Below are 23,063 nucleotides of genomic sequence, written 5' to 3'. Positions count from 1 at the left end.
GGGGAAGAGAAGGCTCCCTGCTCCCCTCCATCCCAACACCAAAACAAGAGCCAGGGACATTCTGGCCTGAGGTGGAACAAGTGGACTGAGTGGCACAGAATGAGGCTACATAGGACTGAGTTGGCTGGCTGAGGACTTGCCTGTCCTCTGACAGAGGTCTCCCAAAAGTGAAAACATTATGAAAGAAAATTATAAATAGCACGTGCAAAGCCCCTTTATGTAGTAAATGCCTGTATTCCCCATGGTTGGCCTACAGCAGGGGTCGGCAACCTTTCAGATTTGGTGTGCCAAGTCTTCATTTATTCACTCTAAGTGAAGGTTTCACATGCAAGTAATACACTTTAACATTTTAAGAAGGTCTCTTTCTATAAGTCTGTAAAGGTCCAGACTCACCCCTGCGGCTCCCCCTACTGGTTGCTTTGGAGAATCAGCTCATCCAGCTTCTAGAGCACCCTCTGCAGGCCGGGGTGATCCGCCTTGTCTCTACTTCTGGCCCCTGTGTCCCTCCCAGGACCTGGTGCCCCTATTACTGGGATGCTGCCCCTGGCAGTACCCCATAGGTCTGGGTCTCCCCTCCCTGGAGAACCTCCACCCACTATCCCCACCTTGCCTCAGCACTAGGCCACTGTCAGTCACCAACTAGACCCCACTCCCTGGGGCAGACTGCAGTATAGGCCACTCATCATTAGCAAGGGGGGTTTGGACCTGCTGCCTTGGCCTAGCCCTGGGCTGCCCTCTGCAACCCCCAGTACCCCTTGGCCTAATACTAGGCCGCAGCCTGGGGCTTTCCAGGCTGGAGCTCCTCAGCCTTTCCCCAGCCCTGCTCCACTACAGGTACCCTATGTCTAGCTCCCTGCAGCCAGGCCCTTCTCTCCCTGAGCACAGGGCTCCCAGCCTCTTATATAGGGCCAGCTGAGACCTGATTGGGGTATGGCCCCAGCTGCAGCCACTTCCCCCAATCAGCTCAGCCTTCACACTGCCTGCTCCCTGGGCTATCTCAGGCCCTTCCAGGCAGGAGCAGGTGTCCACCCTGCTACAAAGTCTATAATATATAACTAAACTATTGTTATGTAAAGTAAATAAGGTTTTTTAAATGTTTAAGAAGCTTCATTTAAAATTAAATTAAAATTCAGAGCCCCCCAGGACCAGTGGCCAGGACCTGGGCAGTGTGAGTGCCACTGAAAATTGGCTTGCGTGCCGCCTTCGGCATGTGTGCCATAGGTTGCCTACCCCTGGCCTACTGTCATCCCGTCAGTCTTGAGAAAAATATTGGGGCAGACAGCATGTTTTAAAAAAACCCAACCAAGTCTTGTTTCATATTAATAGTGGCTGGCATTTAAAACTACAAGGACATTTAAAAGTGCTCTCTTTCAGCTATCTGGAATCTACTCAGACTAATTCCTTAACTGCTCACCTTGTTTGGTGCCAAGTAACATTAGCCAGCTTGTAAAAGGTAAATTGCAACCTTAGCCCTTCCCTTAACTTGATTGATTTTAATCACTGGAGCTTGTTTTAGCTATTATCTTTCCCATGTGATTTCCTTTATGTGCTGCCATTCACAAACTGTTAAAATGCAAACAGAGATGGCAAAGAAATGCAATACCTGACAATAGCATGTGCATGCTCTTTTATACACTATTAAAATGATATGGCCTTCACTGAGAACACTTAATTGAAAAACAATTATACTGCAAAATGCTTTAGACTACAATCAATCAAGCACTGTCAAAGCTAGTAAAAATGTATGTTACTGGCAGGAAGCAAACCATCATATTCTGCCCTTTAGTAATTTTTGCTGTGCTCTTACCTAATGGCAATATTCCATACAGTGCTATTAGCTGTCTGACATCTGTGAGAGAGGGCATTGGCTCTATATCTACCTGACGAAGCGTAGTCCCCAGATAGCTGTACTCGCCTGCAGGGAGGAAGCATGGGCTTAATAAATGTGACACTGTATTGTTATAAAATGCATAATTCAAATCATGAAAAACTACCACGGAATACAAATTTTGCATGCTCTGAGCAAACCCAGTTCTGCCATGGGAAAGGGACTCAGGTAGGGGAATGTTGCCATGGAATACAGGCCTAGAAGGAAAATGAAGTTAAGCACACATTCCTGTGCTGACTCTCCCTACTAAGCAGGTTGTGGAGGGCATGCAGCAGAGAAATAAGTCTTAAATAACCTTCGAAAGAAACTTTGTGGTTCACAAAAGAATCATTACTGACACCATAAATCACATCAATAGAGAATTTGGGGAGTTGAGATGTCATATTTTTGGAATCACCAATGAACCAAGATGTATCTAAGAGATTTCAAAGAGGGAAAAATATATTGTTTAAAAGGTTACTTAATTTTTTTTCCGGAATGCTGCCTGCCTCCATTATTCCCACCACATCTTAGTTAGTGGGGACACTCGGCACAGCAGTCTGTGTTCAGTTCAATGTTTGTTTTTTGCATTGCACTTCACCTTTTTTATTTAAACTTAGCACTGCTGCAGACTGAAGCAGTCTAAAACGAGAGTCCTGCCTCATCTCGTTAGAGAGCTGTAATCACATATAGGACATAGTGGGACAAAGATCCAGAAGGATGGGACACAAGCAAGAAAATTAAGGCTATGTCTACACTGGATCTGGAGGGGTAACTTCCAGCTTGAGTAGATGCATGTTAGCTCGCGAAAAATAGCAGTGTAGCGATGGGATGGGCTAGCCACACCAAGTACATACCTAGGGTTTCAGACAAGATTGTACTCGTGAAGCTAAGACTACACCGCGAGCTGGAAATTTCACCTCCAGCTCCAGTGCAGACATACACTAATAGTGCAGGAAAAATACATTTCAGAAGGATTCATTTCTTTAGCACAAATAACATGTTCTGTACCTAATACTATTTTGCATTTTGATGATGATAACTTACAAATAGGAAGGAAGAGATCCAGCTTATCTGGGACAGATGTAAAATTAGGTATAAAATGAGAGAGAGTTGAGAGATACAGTCATAGTTTGGGCCAGGAGATGGACAAGCACTGGCATAGCCTCCCCTCCCCCTTTGAGGGTAAAATTCATTTCAGGTTTTATCTTTTATTTAAGGAGAAATCAAAAGAACAGCTAGAAATTAATCTTCAGAGATTTAATTAGAAGGCATCAAAGGGTTTAATTGCAACTGGCCATAAATCATGATGGATATTCTCTGACTAATTTAGATAAGGTCACCAAGAAAATTAGTTCAGCAATGTCGGTTTGTCATAGGGACGGACGTTTCAGTACCTTTACTCACTGTGTGGCTTCTGCCCTTTGTCTTCCCCCCCAGAACCGTGAGTGAGCGAGCAACCTTTCTAGGATTTCAGGACTCAGGGCTGAAGGGCACTCATTTATTTCTCTATGGGCTATAACTCTAACCTTGTAACTTTAAATGTTGCTTTTGATTTGATATCAAGCCAAAAATTTTAGGCCTCGCTCCTGGGAAATGCTAAGTACCATTTGCATCACTCTAGCAGTGCAAGTGGGACTTACAGCTGCCCTAAATGGAAAGCTGAGAATTCCCTGAACATGAGAGAATCTTCTGCTGGGGCAGGGCTGGCTTTGACAGCTCTATGCCTCCCCCCTGCCTACCCAGAGTAGGGGCTGTGTGGGGATGTGCTGGCTATGAGCACTCTGTATTACAGTGATCCCCCACCCAGTGTAGTGGCTCCTAGTAGGTCAGTGCTGCTTTTATGTAACTCAGAGCAGCCCTGAGGCTACCCTAAACTATGACAGGAGCCAAACTGACTCCTGACAGCTTCAGGATCAAGGGATTACAAAGATGGCTCAAAGCCATCATTGCCCCGCTACCCACCTCTCCAGTTGGTGCGCTTGAGGTTTTGGTGCTGAGTGTTTTATTAAAATTGTGAGGGGATGTTTTGATTTTTCCAAAATTCTACAATGTTACCAGCCACTAACTATCCTGTTGGCCAAGATGGTCTTTCAAAGTGTCTGTGATTGAAATGTTTGTCCACCATAAACGACCTTGGGAAGGACAGCTGATAGTGGTTGGGCGAGTGCAATAATAATGAAAAGCTTCCATTACTACTCTCAGCACTCTATGCTCTTTAATGAGTATGCAGTGCCTAGAATACCAATACCAGCTCATTCTCTAGAGTGGGCAAGGACTCTGTTGGCAATAAATGCTGCTTTTAACAGTTTATAAAAACATGGCACTTGCAGCTGATATGAGAGACTCCAGATTTTCCTGCTTAGATATATACCATATTAATGGCCAGGTGCACTGTACGTGCTAGGTACTGACAAGCTCTTTAATTGTGGTCCTTTAAATTAGTGGGTTCTTCCCCTGATATATTGCAGCTTGTTCAGTTTTAGGGAACGGCCCAAAACAATCAGAGTGTGTATCAAGCCACGGTGCAACCTGTGAGATTGCATTTCTTCTCTGAACACTAGCCCCACTGCACTCAGTTCTTTCGATGGTGCTTTATCTTGAGGTTTCCTATCCGTGTATGTGAGGCTGTATAATATTGGCGACTATTTTATTTTCTGGAAAATATTTTGGCCACACTATAAAACACAAGGTTGCTATGCCCTCAGGTTCCATTGTCTTGCCAATATTGCCTGCAGCTGCTTGAATGGTAACTGACATCTGACAGCTACTGGTGACAGCCTAAAATTCAGAATTTTCAAACGTGGGTACATAAAGCCAGTGCTTACCTCCATAGTTAGGCACTTCAACAGTACAAATTGTGGGTACTGAGCACCTCTGAAAATCAGGCTTCTTTTGATTTGGGTGCTTAACTTTAGACGTTTGTCCCGGAATCTTATTGAAACTGCAACTGTACTTCACTTCATTCTTGACTTGACTGGTCATGGTGATTAGTGAACCTTGGAAGGTTTGCATGTTTCATTAGATAAAACATACAAACACTTGGATGCTCAAAGTCCAAATATCTTTGAACTGGAAATCTCCTAGGAAAAGGTTTTCCTGGAATCTGGACTGTAAATAACATGAGAGCAGCTTCTTACAATATTTTGGTACTTCTCTTTCTGGCACCTGGCAAATTCAGGAATGACAAAGTAGTGGCATGCAAACATGTTTAAAAATGCAGAAAACAGACCCACATTTCAAATAAAAAAAAAAGGGTTGAATTTATTCTGACTTGAGTTTTTGGTCAGCTGTTTCATTCAATCTATTTCATCCATCTTGTACAAGCAGCCAAACTACTGTAACTGGAGTTCACTATGGATGAAGTGTTCTCATAATATTCAAGATATTAGCTCTGATATGTAAGACATTTAAAAATTTATACATTACCAACATAATCAGAGAGTTTCACTGTCTTGGGCTTTATTAGTAATCCTCCTTCTACTAGTTCCTCATACAGAGAATCAATGGTCCTACAGACAAGATACATAATTTCAGAAAATTCTAGAGGTCTGCAAAAACAGTCCAATCCATCAGTAACAAAACTAAATGGAACATTTAGACATCTTTAGCTTTATAATATGTAATTTTTTACTGGGAGGTAAAATTGATTATCGCTGTCAATATTTAATCATTATTGACTTTTCTGTCTCATCTGTTATTTGTTCTCTTCCCCATTAAGTAACAGTCCTACACTTTTATTTCCTTATATACCACATGATTTCTTATAGCAGTCATGACTACCTGTTTCCAGGTGTTGAAGATCACTGACTCCTGTGGTAATCATTCATTAATATCAATTACTGAGAAATTCTTTTAAAATCCTAATAACAGCACATAACATTATGCTTCTGCAATTAGTAATTCATTAATTTTCCTGGAATTTAATCTCTTTCAATAGACCAATTTCCACTCCTTTAAGAACATCACATACTTTATTATACTGGATCAACCAATGGTCCACCTAGTTTGGTATTCTCCCTGATGGGGGCCAGAGCCAAATGTTGTAGAGGCAGGTGAGAAAAATCATGCAGTGGACAATTATGGAATAACATGCTCATTGAGGAAGTTTCTTCCTATCTCCTGTCAATTTGTGAGTGTCTTTTGCCCTAAGAAATGAGGATTTATACCCTTGAATTTTTTTTCTCTCTCTTTTTTGGTATCCTGCTAAACTCTTGGCCTCAATGCTATTTTGTGGCAATGAGATCTACAGACTAATTAAAATTGCTTTGAGGAAATAATTCTTTGCACACTGTATAAGTATGTTGCCTTCCATTTTTATTGAAGGTCATCGTCTTATATTTTGAGGGTAAGTAAGAATGCCTAACTTGACCTTCTTTAGATCTTTCATTATTTTGTATACCAACATCATCTCTTATTCATCTCGTCTTCAAGCTAAACAGTTCCAATCTGTTCAGTGTCTCATAAGGAAGTCTTTCCATGCCTCTAATAATTTTGGTTACCAGTCCTAACTGAGGCATTTCAGTACTACTAAAAGAATACAAATATTTAATAATAGGTATCAGTTGGCCAATAAAATCAATATACTTTTAATTTCATGTCTCGTGTGTTTTCCAATACACATTTCATTTAAAAATTCTTATGTCCACACAGTGCATAATTAATACATAAGCAGTAATAAGGAAATGCAAAATTTAATGTGCCTACAACATTAACGCTGCCAGTCTGGTTCTTGTTTTCATAGCTGAATGTATAACGTGATGATTTTTATGTTAGGTGCATATCACAAAATGTACAGCAGGTATAACGTGGACAAGATAGCACTGCTGTAAGAGCCATAACTTCTGCATTTCCTGCTTTATTATTTTAAATGTGCAAATTTAATGATGCATGAACTGCATCTCCTCCATGTGGAAGTGTGTTATGCACAGTCCCTTCTATTGATTGAAGCTCCTGTGTTTCTCTACCATGTAACAACACACAAAGATAAACATGAGCCCCTCTTAGCTATTTCTGAAATGTTACCCCTTTTCCTGAACAGCAGGCAGGAGCAAGGTGTGAAACTTAAAGGCCAAAGAAACTACCACAACAAGCTAGCTACTACAAAGCGTATAATATAGTATTAAAATAGTAGTCACTAATAGCACAGTATTATAATAATTACATATTTTCTGAGTAAGCCATGCCTGTTTGGTGTGGCACTCTGTCCCCCTCTAGAGGTGGGTAGGTCAAGTAGATGTTGATTGTGCTTGCTACAGCGTTGGCAAAGAGAGTTGGGTCTTTTAGTTCAGGCAATAGAGCCTCATGCATTAAGAACCAGAGGTCCCAAATTCAATCCTTGATGCTGCTGACCCACCCAGAGGCATCAGCATTACAGCTGTGTAAGTGTATGTTTATATATGTAAAAGTGCACATGCATTTACTTGATAGACCCTGGAGCTGTTATATGGTATGAGAGGTCATCTTCCATACACTTCCATTTCTTCAATACTTACTTATTGGCTTAAGAGATTTTTACATTTGAAACCAAAATAAGACCCCCTTCTTGATCGATTGTTGCAGTAGTGCCCAAAGGGTGGTGCTAAATCCTATACAAGTGAATGGGATTGGAGCACAATGCAAGGCACTTCTTTCCACCAGGTGCTGAGCATACTTGTCTCTACAGTGCTCTTGCACCCTGCTGCCCTAGGAGCGCCATCTGTCCCTGTTCCACGCTGCTACTAGATAAATTGGTGCTAGTTGTGATAACTCAGCACAGGTTTGTATTCTACGTACAAGTGAAAAATGGGCAGATTATCAGTAGATGTATCATGTGAATGTTGAAAATTCAGGTGTCAAAACATGGAATTCGCTCAAACCCCTCAAGTAAAATAAACTCTGCCCTCAGAACAGAAATATTTAACAAATTGTAAGGTGCCCTCAAGAATTTATGTTGGTCAGACAAGAAATACGACTGATCTATGACATGTACTTTTTACATGAGAAACAAAGGCTGCTTTATTGCGGTATTTCACTAGAGCTGGCTACAGCCTCTCTTCTCAGGGACTTTAAATTGGATGGAAAATCTGTAGACATCTGAGACTGCCAGGTGTTCCTGCACCTGCTGGTGAGGGGCTGGGGGAATAAAAGTAAAAGGGTCTTCATTAAAGAATTGGGCCCAAGAGCCTGCAAAGACTTACACGCATGCTGTGTTTATGCACTGAGTAGTCCTATTGGTGTCAATGAAGTCTGGCTGTTGAAGTACATGTATAAGTCTTTACAGGATCAGGGCCTTGGCTTGTACAAACTACTGAAAACAGTACAATGAAAGGGAAACACACACAGGTCATTATTGTACAATGTATACCATCAAAGCAGCATTTGTCTTGTAATGGGTAGCACGACAAACCTATCAGTCAAGAGGCGATGCGGCATTTACTGACAACGCAGAAATGGATTTTTCTTTGAAATATTTCAGAGACTAAAATGAACATTTTGCAAATTCATGATGGGTTTGTTTTATTTTCTAGACATCTGTGGATATTTAAAGCGGTTATTAAAATGGTTCTGTTTATTGTAGGGTTCCTCATGAGTGTGAGGCTGCTGGCACGGGTAGGTTGAAATGTAAACCTACCAGTTCTGACACTGTCCTTTTGTAATGAAACAAAACGAAAAGGGTTTGGCAGTGTGGCAAATATAAATATTCATCATTATGTAACTCTTCGAGTGAACAGGTGCATTCTTTACCTGTCGGGAGTCAAATCTTTCTCCTTTTTCTTCTTCCCACTTTTCTTCCCTTTTTTCTTTTTCTGAGGACCATAAATGTAGACAGCAATTAATGACATAAGTAGCAGAATGCTGTTGGAACTGAGATGAAGGCCAAAACTTGCTGATCCAACTTTAATAAACCTAAATATTTCAGCATTTGTATTTTCCACTATCTATGTACTTCTACGTGGTCCTCACCACTATAGTACCTGAGGAATAGATTGTATCCTTGCAGCACTCTGTGAGATAGGGAATTACTATTCCCATTTACAGATGAGAAACTGAGGCACAAGGGAGACTAAGTGACTTGCCGAAGGTCCCAGAGAATGGCTGTGGTTGAGCCAGGAATTGAATCCAAGTCTCCTGAGTCCCAGATTAGTGCCCTAACCATTAATCTCCTTCCTACCTACTCTTTGGCCTGGTCCACACTAACCCCCCACTTCGAACTATGGTACGCAAATTCAGCTACGTTAATAACGTAGCTGAATTTGAAGTACCTTAGTTCGAACTTACCGCGGGTCCAGACGCGGCAGGCAGGCTCCCAGTCGATGCCGTGTACTCCTCTCGCCGAGCTGGAGTACCGGCGTCGACAGCAAGCACTTCCGGGATTGATCCCAGAAGATCAATTGCTTACCGCCGGACCCGGAGGTAAGTGTAGACCTACCCTTTGTAATGCCTCAGGGAAGAAGTAGCATGAGGTCAGGATAACTAGAGCAGGTCTTCTCTTGGGATTTTCTGCACAGTAACTGAAGCATTATGAGAAGGCTACATATTGTGCAAATGGCTTCCTCACACATTGCAAAACCCCATGGAAAACAAATAAACACAAGTGTGGGAATCACATATGCTAGCACTCTCCATAGTCATTAGAAGTCACTAGACACAAATATACTTATGGATTTCAACACAACAATTAACTAAGGACAGCGCTTGGTTAATCCATGTGTGTAACACACAGTGGAGTTAGAGCTTGGTGTAGTAGGCCCAGTCCAGCAAAGCACTTAACCATGAGCTAATGTGATTAGTCATGTTGAGGTCAATGAGATGACTCCACACGTTTAAAGCCAGGCATGAGCTTAAACGATTAGTTTCCTCAACCCTTGGGAAGAAGAGACTTTATAACCTCCTACTCATGCATTTATTTATTATTTTATTGAATTATTCACAAACCCTTATGCAGTGCTCCAGGGATTGCACATTTAAAAAAAAAAATCCTATCTGGAAAATGCTATTGTTCCCAGGGTAAATCAGCAATGATTAGAAATGAATCAATTATAACTTTCCAAAGACTGGATCATACTTTAGACAATCTACTGCTTATGTCATCTGTTGCTGTTCATAATACAATGTAAATAATCTAGACAAACCCAGAGCTATATAGATAAGAGACAATTGGAGAAAGCTAATATTTGTAATGGACCTGTATTAGAATAATACAAACATGTCCAAATATGCAGAACTATACCACAGACTTCTTTATGTAAATAGTCCGAGCAGTGTGGGGTGGTTTATAGGACAAGGAACATGTTCTACATTAAACAAACATCTTTAGTGATGGCGTCAAAAAAGTATGTTTCACACTATAGTAGCAGTTGGGAGACTGCAGAGATACTGGCTCTAGTGCAGGGGTGGGCATACTTTTTGGCCTGAGGGCCACATCGGGGTTCCGAAACTGTATAGAGGGCTGGGTAGGGAAGGCTGTGCCTCCCCAAACAGCCTAGCCCCCGCCCCCTATCTGCCCCCTGACTACCCCCCTCAGAACCCCTGACCCATCCAACCCCCCTGCTCCTTGTCCCCTGACTGCTCCCTCCTGGCCCCCCCCGCCCTTAACTGCCCCCTCTGGGACCCCACCCCCTATCCAACACCCCCTGCTCCCTGTCCTATGACTGCCCAGATCACTATCCACACCCCCGCCCCCTGGGACTCCCACGCCTATCCAACCGCTCCCTGTCTGCTGACTGCCCCCCAGAACCCCCTGCCCCTTATCCAACCCCCCTGCTCCATGCCCCCTTACCATGCCGCTCAGAGCACCAGGACTGGCAGCCGCGCCGCCCGGCTGGAGCCAGCCATGCCGTTGCGCAGTCTAGAGCACCGGGGCAGGCCGGTGGCTCTCGCAGCCGCGCTGCCCGGCAGGAGCTCACAGCCCCGCTGCCCAGAGCGCTGACACAGCAAGCTGAGGCTGCGGGGGCGGGGGGACAGCAGGGGAGGGGCCAGGGGCTAGCCTCCCCAGCCAAGAGCTCAAGGGCCGGGAAGGATGGTCCTGCGGGCCGGAGGTGGCCCACGGGCCATAGTTTGCCCACCTCAGCTCTAGCAAGTTATTGCCAGTGCTTCTCTAGCATTGTTTCTTTATATTTTTTAGGAAGTTGGAAGAAATTATAACATCATGGGGACTTATTGGGAAGACAAGATGATTTTTTCTTTATAAAGACACTGAACATATGCTGAATTTATTGGCCAACTGGTAATTTCTTCAGGGCGTTTTCACCAGTAAACTAACTCAAAAACTTAAAAAAAAATTGTTATATGGAAAAAAATGTGTTTTCCTAATTGACATCAGTGTTTCTGGGAAATTTGGCAAGCACTGAGATAAGAGGAAATGTGAATTTTAGACTGTGTCTTTCCTACAAAATATACCTTACTGACAGCTGCTTTTCCTATATAGCAAATGCAAACAGGTTAATCACTTATGAAAACCTATTTGATTTTACCTTTTAAATGTGTCAGTCTATTCCATCCCCTAACCACTTTATAGGTGTCCCATTTATTCATGATTATTTTCCACTTTCTTGCATATCCTCTACTGTGTAATAAAACTGCATTTAGTTCTGGCTGATCTAATGGTGCCTCATCTCCATTCCTAAGTGGGGTGTGCACAGGGTTTTGTCTCTTTAATGTGTGATCACTAACGGGTTTTGAGCAGTTCAGGTGTTGCTGTAAGCATATACAGAATCAGTTTGCAGCAGGATTCTAGAGCACAAGGTGGAGCAGATCTTAATAGAGTGTCTTGTAGACACTTTCCCTCCAAGTCAAAATTGCATTGACCACTTCCCCTTCATTTGCAATTGTACAACGTACCTGTGGCAGGTACATCAATTGCTTATGTGGACAAGTAGTATGGAGAAAGTACTTCATGCATATTTTTTAGCTCTCTTTTAAGTGCAGTTCAGGGCTTGGAAAAGAGGGGAGCATCACCATGTAACCAGCTCTCTCTCAGCCATTTGCAAGTGTTTCATGGACTGCAACTGGACCCTAGGTGGCAGGTGAAGAAGCTTCTTCTTCTCATGGAGGGCAGCATGGGAGCATGCTCACCGTCATATTTGTACCATGTCATATTACACTAACTCTCAGGAGACATTAGAGAAGAAGGCAACTTTTTAAAAATGATAGCAGATTCTGAAACTAATCACAGCAGCTAATGTATCTCTTCTACAGATTGCAAATCATACAGCAATGGCCTTGTGCTACTGCACATTTCCGTAAGTAGTGCAGGGAACTGTATCTTCACAGCAATGTACCTAAGCACTGAGTATCCTAAGGCTATCTCTACACTGCCCCGCAGTTCAGACTACAGGGCTGCACCCCAAAGTGCTGTAACTCCCTTGTGTAGATGCTGCCAGTGCGAACTGAAAGGTTCCTAGTTTGTATGATGTAGTCCTGTCTGAAGGAGGATTACATTAATGGGAACTATGAACCTTTTAGTTCATGCCCACGATGACCACACTGGGCAGTTACAGTGCAGCACTTTGGTGTGCACTGCTGTTCACGCCCCTATAGTCTGAACTGCAAGGCAATGTAGACAAGCCCTTAGATGCCTCTCCTGTCTTTCTGGCTAATGCTACTGTGGTGCCACCCAATGTGTTATGTCAGAGATCAATTATGAAACCCTTTTATATTAGAACTATGATACAAGTAACACATGCACACACAATCTGAGCCATTTTCTTTCCTCGAAGTTTACAGTAATTTCTTGCTCATTTTTCCCGATCTTTGCTCAATTAATTTGTGACAAATGTTTACAATAGTGGTAAGAATGGACTAACAGTGCCTAGAGAACATGACTTGCGAGGCATAAATGTCCATGAAATAAGAAAACCAAGGGGAGAAGGCAAAGCCAGGACTTATGTATGCAGCAAGTGTGCTATGTTGGTGTAGAGGGCCAGATTCTGATGCCCTTATTCGCACTGAATAGCGCCTTCTTCCATGGTAGTCCCAATGACTACTAAGCAATTTCTAAATCTTGCCACTTTTTCTTACACAGTATCTCTAAAGTCCTGCTTTTCTTTTCTGCCCATGCAGCCAAAGCCCTCGTTATTACTGCAACCTCCTCTTTCCTGGGCTGGACTGGCACACCTCAAGTCTATTTAGCATGGATTTTCAATAAGTCACTTTGGTGCTTCTGAAAATTTTACCCCTTGTTAAGGTCGTCAGATTACTAGCGCAGTTACATAGGGTGGGGCTATTAGAATCCTAATAATGACTCTTGCCTTCTCTCTACCAGCATTCCCAGCCTGCACCATCCACCAGTCAGCTTTTCTCTCAAACATCTCCATGGCTTTTCCCATGCTGCCCTGTATGCATGGGGCAAATTCCAGCCAGTATCTTCCTTTAAATCCATCCTTAAAACTCACCTCTGCCCTGCTGCTTACAAACCTAGTCTGCTCATCATGGCTGCACAGGTGACAAGGAGCGACTATGCCTCTTTTCCACCTCTAAACCCTCAATCCATTTAACTACCAAGCTGGATCAATTCTTCAAAAGATTCATTTGCGTGAATGTTGCATTTTCATCCCTACCCTCTGCTTGTTGGTATGTCTAGCTTGTAAGCCCTTCAGGGGCCCAGGAACGATCTCTCTTCGGTGTTTGTACAGCACCCAGCACAACGGGGCCCTCAATCCTGATGAGAGCTTTTGGATATTACTTTAGTATAAATATTGAACAGTAATAAAATACTTTCATGGGACTGCTTATGGAGTAAGGTGCTGTTTAGCCTGAGTAAGGGTATCTGGGTCTGGCCCAGAATAAGAAGTGATTTGGCTTCTTACCCATCATGCCTGGCTGACTGATGTATTTTCATCACAGCCTAATGGCTAATATTCCAAAATCTAATCTGCCTGCCCTTTGGGTGTGAGGCAGCAAGTGAATATTTAGGATCCTTCTAAAACTACGGGGCCAAATGAAACCCTGGTGTAACTCCACTGATGGGATAAAATAGCCTGTTATCTTCTGGGGGAATGTAAGTGATTTTTGCTGATTTTTCTCTTAGAATGCTAAATGGTATTTAAAAGTCCTGAAATCAAAGGCAAGGCTCTGCTTGGAGATAAACTGTGTGAACTAGGAGGGCTAACAGCTTCCTTCTGGATTTTAATGGGATGGCTGAAAGAATCAAACTTTTAAAATCCAAGGTCATGTTTAAGGGCACCTTTGCTGTAATGGGAAAAATATATATATTCAGCTAAACAGTTTTACAGTGAGAAACAGTCCGTTTCCTTACAATGGCCTTCCCAAGAGTTCAATCTCCATGGTGCTTACACATCTCAGCACATGGAAAGCTGAGCTGCCTCAGAAAAGGGAATTCTGGGAAGGATGTATGTCAGGAGTGTTTCCTGGTGGATTGAGAGATTTCCTTTTTCTAATTCTTAGCATTTTTTTTTTACTTGTGACTACTTATTCTAATGTGCTACTATAGACTGCAATGGTGCTTTTGACCTGCACATCAGTTCCTAGTGTCTATTCCCTAGGGCCAAAGAGGAATAGCACTAAGGTCTGTGGGCTTGCTGTGAATGGTAGTTGCAAAGCAAATAGAAAAAAATCTTTCTAAAAGCTGCAGTAAGGATTCTCAAGAAATACGGCCTGACGAAAATGGAGCATGCCCCGACAAAAGAACATGAACTCTGCTTTTCAGTATTCTGCTTGACAGACATTATACTCACTGCCAACTTCCCACTGGTAACTGGACATAGAAACAAGGGTCTGTCTTTGTAATAGTTGTCTTGGGAATGCTGTTTGCAAGGCAGGTTAACCCCCTGGAAAAATTTGTTTTACATCTGGCATCACTTAGTCTTCACTGGCACCGTGAAATCTACTAACATTTCCTAGTTTGTATCATCTGCTTCAGAGGCCCTGGCTCCTCTAGGGAAAGGACTGGATGGGTCTGCCAACACTGGCCCTTGATCAAACAGAGGGTTACTATTGAATAATTAAGTACTCTTCATCAGCGAGTTGGCAAGCTGCTTCCTAACTGCTCCTAGCCTACACTATGCCCATTACAAATCCAAATTCTCAAAAACGCAGTCTAAGGTCCATATGCCTCACTACAGTGACTGAGTGTGTATGACCTGGGGGATATTGTGTACACAAATGAGAACTGAGGTGTCCATGCTGAGTGCTGAGTCACTGTAACTGCACATGCATTTTTGTGCATTGCCTTCCTTCTCTTCAAAATTACCCTGACATTGTTTGAATTGGGTCCATATTGTATTCATATATCAATTTTCAAAGATGCCTCAACCTAGCTTTATTAAATTGCCCTTGTCATTTTTTTGGTCAGGTGCAAAGAGCATTCTAAATTTCTAAAAGGGCTGAGATCTAACTAGAAGTACTGCGGATGAAGGTATTGGCATGCACAAACAATTCCAAGAGTGAAACTTCAGCACAAGCTTAGGGTTTGCTATTTGCCTTTAGCGTTTTAAATTGAAATGCTGATTCCATCTGGAAATGCCAAATGCCTGCTGTACAAATGTTGTTTGGAATTTAAATCCTTGGGTAAAATAAAAGTGCACATTCAATTCAAAGGAACATGCAGGTGTGGAGTTCTCTGCACGCTGTAATGCTGTGAAACTAGATGTAAACAGTGTATGTCAGCACTCAAGTTGTGCTAGAACACTTCAGAATGCCGTTCTGGTACTTTTTTAGGAGCTGGAATGGTGTTCTGGCACTTCCCATGGGTCTGGGGCAGGCAGCACCTTTCCTTCCTCAGCTGCAGCATGTCAGGCCATCAGGTGCCATTGGCAGGCCCAAACGGGGTGCTGGACAGTGGGTCAGTGGAAGGAGCTGGGGACACTACAGCCAGGAGTGGGCAAAGGAGCATAGAAGTGAGGTGGGAGATGTCGGGAGCCGAGTATCAGGGCCGCCCAGACAGCAGAACCCCCCAGGGGGAGCAGGTAGGGTGACCAGACAGCAAGTGTGAAAAATCGGAACAGGGGGTGGGCGGTAATAGGAGCCTATATAAGAAAAATACCCCCAAATTGGGACTGTCCCTATAAAATCGGGACATCTGGTCACCTTAGGAGCAGGAGTCAGGCAGAGCTAGGAGAGGTGGGAGCAGGACAACTGCAGGGAATCAGTCTCATACTCCACTGGACCTGGACCTCTCCCAGCTCCCCCATTGCCTTCCTCCTAGCTCCCCCTGCTCCCTCCTGGGGCCTCCCACTGCCCTGCATTCCAGCACTTCTTTTTTTAGGACTCCAGCATTGCTATATTGGCTGCGTTTTAATGGGTCAAATACACTAAAGTAATTTATGCCGCTAACTTATTTCCTTTTCCTAAATAAATGTGGTTTAATTGCATTAAATTCTTCAGTGGTGAGCAGAATACATTTAAATAATATTTACCAAAATGCACACATTTGTGTGTCAGTCAATTCAGATACTTGAATGATTAGACCAAGATTTTCAAAAGTGACTAGTGATTTTGGTTGTCTTGGTTTTTGGGTGTCCCTTTGGAGACAACTTAAAGGGACCTGCTTTTTGAATGGAGGATACTCAGTCCATGGAAAATCTACTAGCTCCCAGTCCCATGCCTTAATTACAAGACCATCATATTAATCTGGATCAAGCAGGCTCAGAATATATGGTCCGATTTTCAAAAGTGCAGAGCACCCTCCACTTCCATTGGCTTCAGCTGGAGCTGTGGTTTCAGAGTACTCTTGAAAATCAGATCAATATTGTGGGGTTGTTCCCTCAGAATGGTTTGCCTGGCCCTAAAACATAAATTAAAATAAAAAGTCTAAGGGTTGGTCAACACTGAAATCTAAAAAAACTACAAAGAACACAAAACAAAACCGTCTAAGAAATCCGCTTACACATGAGGTAGTTTTGACCTCTTGTGACCTAAGATTCACCAAACACTCACAGAGGGAGTTTCGCTATTGACTTTAATGGGGGTAGGATTTCTTCCTTGGTATTTAGGGGTAGAGAATTGTGATGCATGCTGGCTTTCCATCCCTTGCTGCACTCACCTTCTTTCCACCTTTTTTCCCCTTTTTCCGTTTTTTCTCCTTCTCTCTGTCCACTGCCAGTTTCAGATTCTTCAGTTCCTGTCGCATCAGCTCATCAACCTATTCAGACAGGCACAGGGTTGAATTTTTTTCTTATTTTTTCCATGCTGTAGCCATACACCCAAAATCACTCTGCACACAAATATTCAGCCAAACGTTTAAGGAAAACCATGGATAGGGCAGATCCGAATGGAGGCAAGGTCTAGATGCCAGGGCCAGTTCTTACCACCATAGAGAAACCCATGTCGGCAAGAACCATTCTTATAAATATCCTGTTATTATTGTAAGCACACCTGCACTCTGATCTCCTCCTCCACTTCTTTCCGCTTCTCCTCTTTGATCAATTCTGGGTCATACTCCTGGGGGAAATTCCATCGCTCATCTCTGTTCTGCCAAACGTCTGTTATCCAAAAGCAAAGAAAGCGGGCAAAAAGTTATAGGAGACATTGTTTTTCTAGATGTTGTTGAAAAAAACAGGATAGTTGAAATTATTAATTGTATGTAAGTAGCAGACCCTAGAGACCCCAAGCAAGATCAGAGCACTATTGTGCTAGGCTATGTGAAACTCAAGGTTAACCTTCTTTGCCTTGTATTGTAGTTTGGTATTGGATTTCAGGGGGATAGTAATGGATATTGAGGTTGTCACTTTCAGGTTGCAAGTCCTAACCCGTAAAGCATCACTGCTTGTGTTTTTCACTTGCAACCTTAAGGAGTAATGACCTAAAATGAGTTCAACCATGTCACCGTACTTTGGAATCCCTCCACTGACTCCCTCTTGCTTCCAGTATCAAGTTTTAAACTAGTCATGGGGAAGTCACAAAAATAGCTCCTACGCAAGGAGCATACAGACTAAAAGACTGACACAGAAAAGATAAAGCAAGCTGTGGGACCAGAGGCATGGGTTAATTTTAAACATTAACTCCTCATCATCCTCATTCTCCTTTGCCCAGTTATATAATATAATGTTGCATTAAATACAATAGAATGAGAGGGCATTTGACTGATGTGGGATAACATTTGTGCCTCACAGGCTATGTCTACACTACCGCGGTAAGTCGACCTATGCTACGCAACTCTAGCTACGTGAATAACGTAGCTGGAGTCGACGTACCTTAGTTTGAGTTACTGTGGGGTCTACACCGTGGGGGGTCAATGGGAGAAAAGCTCCCGACGACTTACCTTACTCTTCTAATGGGGGTAGAGTATAGGGGTCAACTGGAGAGCGATCTGCTGTTGATTTGGTGGGTCTTTACTAGACTTGACTGCTGGTGGATCAATCTCAGAGTGTCGATCCCCTCTGCAGTGTAGGCCTGCCCACAGAAGAAGTGAGATTTGGGAGTAATTTGAATGAAGATGAGGTGTGGGCCTGGACTACTGGCTTGGGAAGCCATTCCACACATAAGGGACGGCACAGAAGAAGGCTTGAAGATGGGAGTGTGAGATGAAGGGGGCAGTGAGGCGGCATCATTGGTGGGGCAAAGGGGAACGAGATAAAAATAGGATCCAGCACATACAGCTGTGCAGAACTTTGAAGGTGAGGGCAAGAAGTTTAAACTTTATATAGTAGGCAAGGGGGAGGCAGTGGAGGGATTCCAAAAAAGAGTCACATAGTCCAGCGGATATTACATCACTACTCTTTAATGTTGCATGGGCCAAACACACGCAATAAGCAGACTACATTTGAGGGAGGGAATGTGAGAAGTGCAAGTCTATGGCAAAATTTCTGTTTATGATAAAGTACCCAATGATTTTACTTTGTGAATATTTTTATTTTTAATGAAAACTACCTTTTACTTTTCTGGAAAACAAACTGAAATTTGGAAAGCCCTGTATTTGTTTGAATATTGTGGTATTAACAAAGGACACAAATTTAACAAGGGAAACTCCTTATCTCCTCTTCCGATAGACTGAATTAATTTTAAAATGACAACTCCATACCTCAAGTTTCCCTACATTCCAAACCCTGATAGTATTTTTATGATAGCTGATCTCCAGCATTATGCACTGATTCAATTTCCAGATGATTTAAAATTACAGTTTTCTACCTTAAAACATAAACTCCTTTATGAAGCTGTTTTTCATGGACTACTCTTTTCACTACCCTCTGCAGTGTCTAAGACACTATAAACTGAGAAAGATATTCATAGCACTCACAGGAGATCATGGAAGGTTTACTCTAGTTAATATAATACATGCTGCTATCTACTGCTTCTGATAATTCTCCTGGATTCCAATTATGTGCAAAGTTTGTGTGGTTTTACACATAGGACTCTTCACCTACAAAAACTATTTCCTAATTTTATAACTAAAAATGGTAACAATTAAGGAGGACAGTGGATTTTTGGTAACGAGGAAAGGAACACAAAGGTATAGACGTCAATTTCTTTAAATGACTCCAGGCCTGTCAAATAACATGACAGATGCCACATAATATTTCAACAGGAAAGGTTGACTTGCCCTAGTTAGAAGGCACGTCCCCCAGGGTTACCCTAGTTTGGAATTTCAGCCTTGGGGAAAGGGGAAATTACATAGAAGAGATGTGAATTTTTAAACACTTTCCTGGCTGGGTCAACAGGTTGCAAGTGCTATTTTTTCACAGGAGCGTTAAGCTTTAGGTATTTATTTTTCATAAACTGAGCCGCACTTTTTATTTTATTTTTCATAATTGTTTGTCATTCTGTGCATGGATTAGTGGGTAATAGGCTCTCCAGACAAATCAGTGACCATCTCCTTCCTGCACCTTAGCCAATAGGCTTTATCGATATTACTTGGCAATTGGCTCATTGAGGACTAAATTAGTCACTAGGTTAGAGGTCTCTAATTTTAGAAGATAGATCAATGGCTTGTAGATGTTAGATGCGATGTTATTTTTTTCTAGATCAAAAAAATGTTTCCAAGTTCTTTTTAAAGCAAAGTCAGAAGGTTAAGGACATGATGTTTTCACTGAAAAGTGCATGGTGTTCAATTACATATAGGATCATTTAACTATGGGAGTGTGTGCATGTTTTTGTGAAATGCCATTGAATCACCTCTTTTTGAAATGCATATCGCTTTCTCTAGATTCATCCTTTTTCTCTATCTCTACATGGCTGCTAGCAGGCTGCCCTTTGGGCTACCATGGCTGTCAGCATCAGCACTTACAAGTGCACTTGCTTTTAATGTGGAAAACATTATTTAGTGTTAATATTTTAATTGTAGAGAGCAGCCGGTGATCAATACAGGGGGATGCGTAATCGTCACACTCACATGGAAACTTTCAACCGCTTGGTGACAGGGTTTGAGATCTTTCAACGTAAGATAAACATGAAGTCATGTCACCACAGCGTACAGCACTGTCAAACACATAGGAAGCATGGTCCAATGATTATAGGACTGGGCTGGGCTACAGGAGACCCAGATTCAATCCTGCTCTGCCACAAACATCTGGTGTGACCTTGGGCAAGTCATTTAGCCTGTCTGTTCTCTGTAAAATGAAGGTAATAGCCCTGCCCTACAAGGGTCTTGTGAGGATAAATACATTAAAAATATGAGGTGCTCAGTGATAGGGGCCATATAAGTACCTTTAGTAGGTAGAATATCACAAGAACAAATTATTGCTTGTGCCACAACTTGAAGTTGTGCAAGTAGTGCATTCACAGTGTTCTGGAAGAGGTTGCTTTCCTCTTACTACAGCATAAGGGGAGATTACATATATACATGGTGTGTGTGTGTGTGTGTGTGTGTGTGTGTGTGTGTGTGTGTGTGTGTGTGTGTGTGTAAAATGTGTTTTAAGTGGATGCCATCGCTTACAGTTAAGGTTCCCTAAACATTTCCATTGTAAGCATCAGCTTTTGGTCACTCCGAATAATTCTTACTTATTAGACTGAAAATTTCTAGGCTTATTCACTGGTAAAGATGAGGTTTTCCTCAAAATTTCTATAGACAATAGTTAAGCACTTTCAAGCAAGGGGAGAGTGGAAAAAAATCCGATATTCAAAAATTGTGACCTTTTCAGAGTCACTCTACCATCTATCTGATTTGATTCTTGAGATTTTGAAAAATTGTGCCTCACATGTGAGCAGTACATTTTTGGCTAGTGGTAATTTAAATGAGAATTGCAGAGCATACTAAGTGAAGGTAGAGTACGTTATGCATACCTGTAGAAGGATATAGCTATATAATAAACTATACTGAATCATAGAATCATAGAATAGAATTGTAGGACTGGAAGGGACCTCAAGAGGTCATCTAATCCAGGCCCCTGCATTCATGGCAGGATTAAGTATTATCTAGACCAGAGATGGGCAAACTACGGCCCGTGGGCCATATCCGGCCCACGGGACCCTCCTACCCAACCCCTGAGCTCCTGCCCCAGGAGACTAGCCCTGGCCCCTCCCCTGCAGTTCCTCCTCCCCTGCAGCCTCAGCTCGCTGTGCCGCCGGTGCAATGCTCTGGGCGGCGGGGCTGTGAGCTCCTGGGGCAGCGCAGCTGCAGAGCCCAGCCTGACCCAGTGCTCTGTGCTGTGCAGTGGCGTGGCTGGCTCCAGCCGGACGGTGCGGCTGCCTGTCCTGGCGCTCTTGGTGGCGCGGCTGTAGCGCTGCCAGCCACCGGTGCTCCAGGCAGCGCGGTAAGGGAGGGGAGTGGTGGGGGGGGTTGGGATAGAGGGCAGGGGAGTTCGGGGTGGTGGTCAGGGGGCGGGGGTGTGGATAGGGATCGGGGCGGTCAGAGGGTGGGGCACAGGGGGGTTGAATGGGGGCAGGGGTCCCAGGGGGCAGTCAGGAAGCGGGGGGGTTGGATGGGGTGGTGGGGGGCAGTCAGGGAACAGGGGGGGTTGGATGGGGCATGAGTCCCGGAGCGGGGGCTGTTGGGGGCGAGAAGCAGGAAGGGTCAGAGAGGGGGCGGGGGCAGGCCATGCCTGGCTGTTTGGGGAGGCACAGCCCCCACTAACCGGCCCTCCATACAATTTTGGAAACCCGATGAGGCCCTCAGGCCAAAAAGTTTGCCCGCCCATGATCTAGACCATCCCTGACAGGTGTTTGTGAAGGTTAGTTGTGAATGAGGTGGGGGATGTGTAGTTTGTAGAAATTAATAATTTATTGAAAAGCCGTGAAATGTGCATGATCAGAACCAGAATATTGGTTCAGATAGTCTCAATCCACAAGTGGCAAAGATAAAAGAAGTGTGGCAAAGCTTAACAGCTCTGGATACTTTACTGTGAATACGTTAATCTTGGACATTCCCATAGCTATCCTTTGAATTTCACTGAGTTACTGTTCTCTCCCTAAGGATTTCTGGATGTGCTACATATTGGTTAAATCTGAATCCCAGGCTGTAGTTTCAATTTACCCCAAATGGATTCTAGCAGTGTCTCTTGCCTACACAAGCTCATTGTTAAGTGTTCCTGGAGGCATTTTCAGTGCATAGGGTCGTCACAATGTGTCATATAATTTATCAAGAGTCTAAACCTGCATATTTGGAGCCCCTACAAGTGTATCCTGTTAGGGAGGATTTAAGAAGGAACATACCTTGGCTACACATACAATTTATGGCAACATGTACACATCTGTTTTCAGTTACACTTTTGACAATTAACTTGCCCCTATCAGCTCTCAAGCAGAAATAATAATAAATGGATATTTCTTTGAAAGGGCTAGCTGTGAGATTTGGGAAGTCTCTCCCCCGCACATCCCACCCATATCATGGAGTCAGTACTCTTAACCCGCCCATGCATATTAACCTAAATATTTTAAATGATTTAACTCCTCCCTCGCCCCTCCAGTGATGCACACACCACTTACAAAGGTATGTGAATGGAGCATGCCGTTTTGTATTTCTTACCTTTTACATTTGTAGCTGAGCAATTTTTTCAGTACAGCTGTAGACAATCAATATACACAATTTCGGAGGGATTAACAGGTAGTATTTGGGGCAGCATGGAGCTGCGTTGCCCCAGAAGGAGTTCCAGGACACCTTCTGGCTCTCAGGGGTCATTAACGGAGTACCGTGCATGCTCCCCCACAAGCCTAACCCATCCCATCTTCTCCCTGCCCCTTATGCAGAGACTGGTGTCGGCAACGCTGCTAGCCCTGAGTGCAAGGATTCCCATTGTTGTTAGCAGGATGGGGAGACACTTCTTGTGTCCTCTGCCTCCATTTTATGCCTATGCAAGGACAAGACCCAAAGTGGCCCCAAACA

General features: G+C 43.2%; 1 protein-coding gene across 1 annotated transcript in view; it reads right to left on the bottom strand.

Annotated features, from left to right (window-relative positions):
• Window positions 1-23,063, bottom strand: part of IQCA1 (IQ motif containing with AAA domain 1) — a 149,118-nt gene that overhangs the window by 26,862 nt on the left and 99,193 nt on the right. Inside the window, exons 10-14 of the mRNA XM_034786437.1 lie at window positions 17,183-17,289; window positions 16,851-16,949; window positions 8,594-8,655; window positions 5,297-5,379; window positions 1,808-1,915 (exon numbers count right to left, since the gene is read on the bottom strand). Of these exons, the coding sequence (XP_034642328.1) occupies window positions 1,808-1,915; window positions 5,297-5,379; window positions 8,594-8,655; window positions 16,851-16,949; window positions 17,183-17,289 (459 nt within the window). The remainder of the gene's footprint in view (window positions 1-1,807; window positions 1,916-5,296; window positions 5,380-8,593; window positions 8,656-16,850; window positions 16,950-17,182; window positions 17,290-23,063) is intronic.

This window comes from Trachemys scripta, chromosome 11 (genome assembly GCF_013100865.1).
Source record: "Trachemys scripta elegans isolate TJP31775 chromosome 11, CAS_Tse_1.0, whole genome shotgun sequence".
Classification (NCBI taxonomy): Eukaryota; Metazoa; Chordata; order Testudines; family Emydidae; genus Trachemys; species Trachemys scripta.
This window is presented reverse-complemented; position numbering and strand designations above follow the sequence as displayed.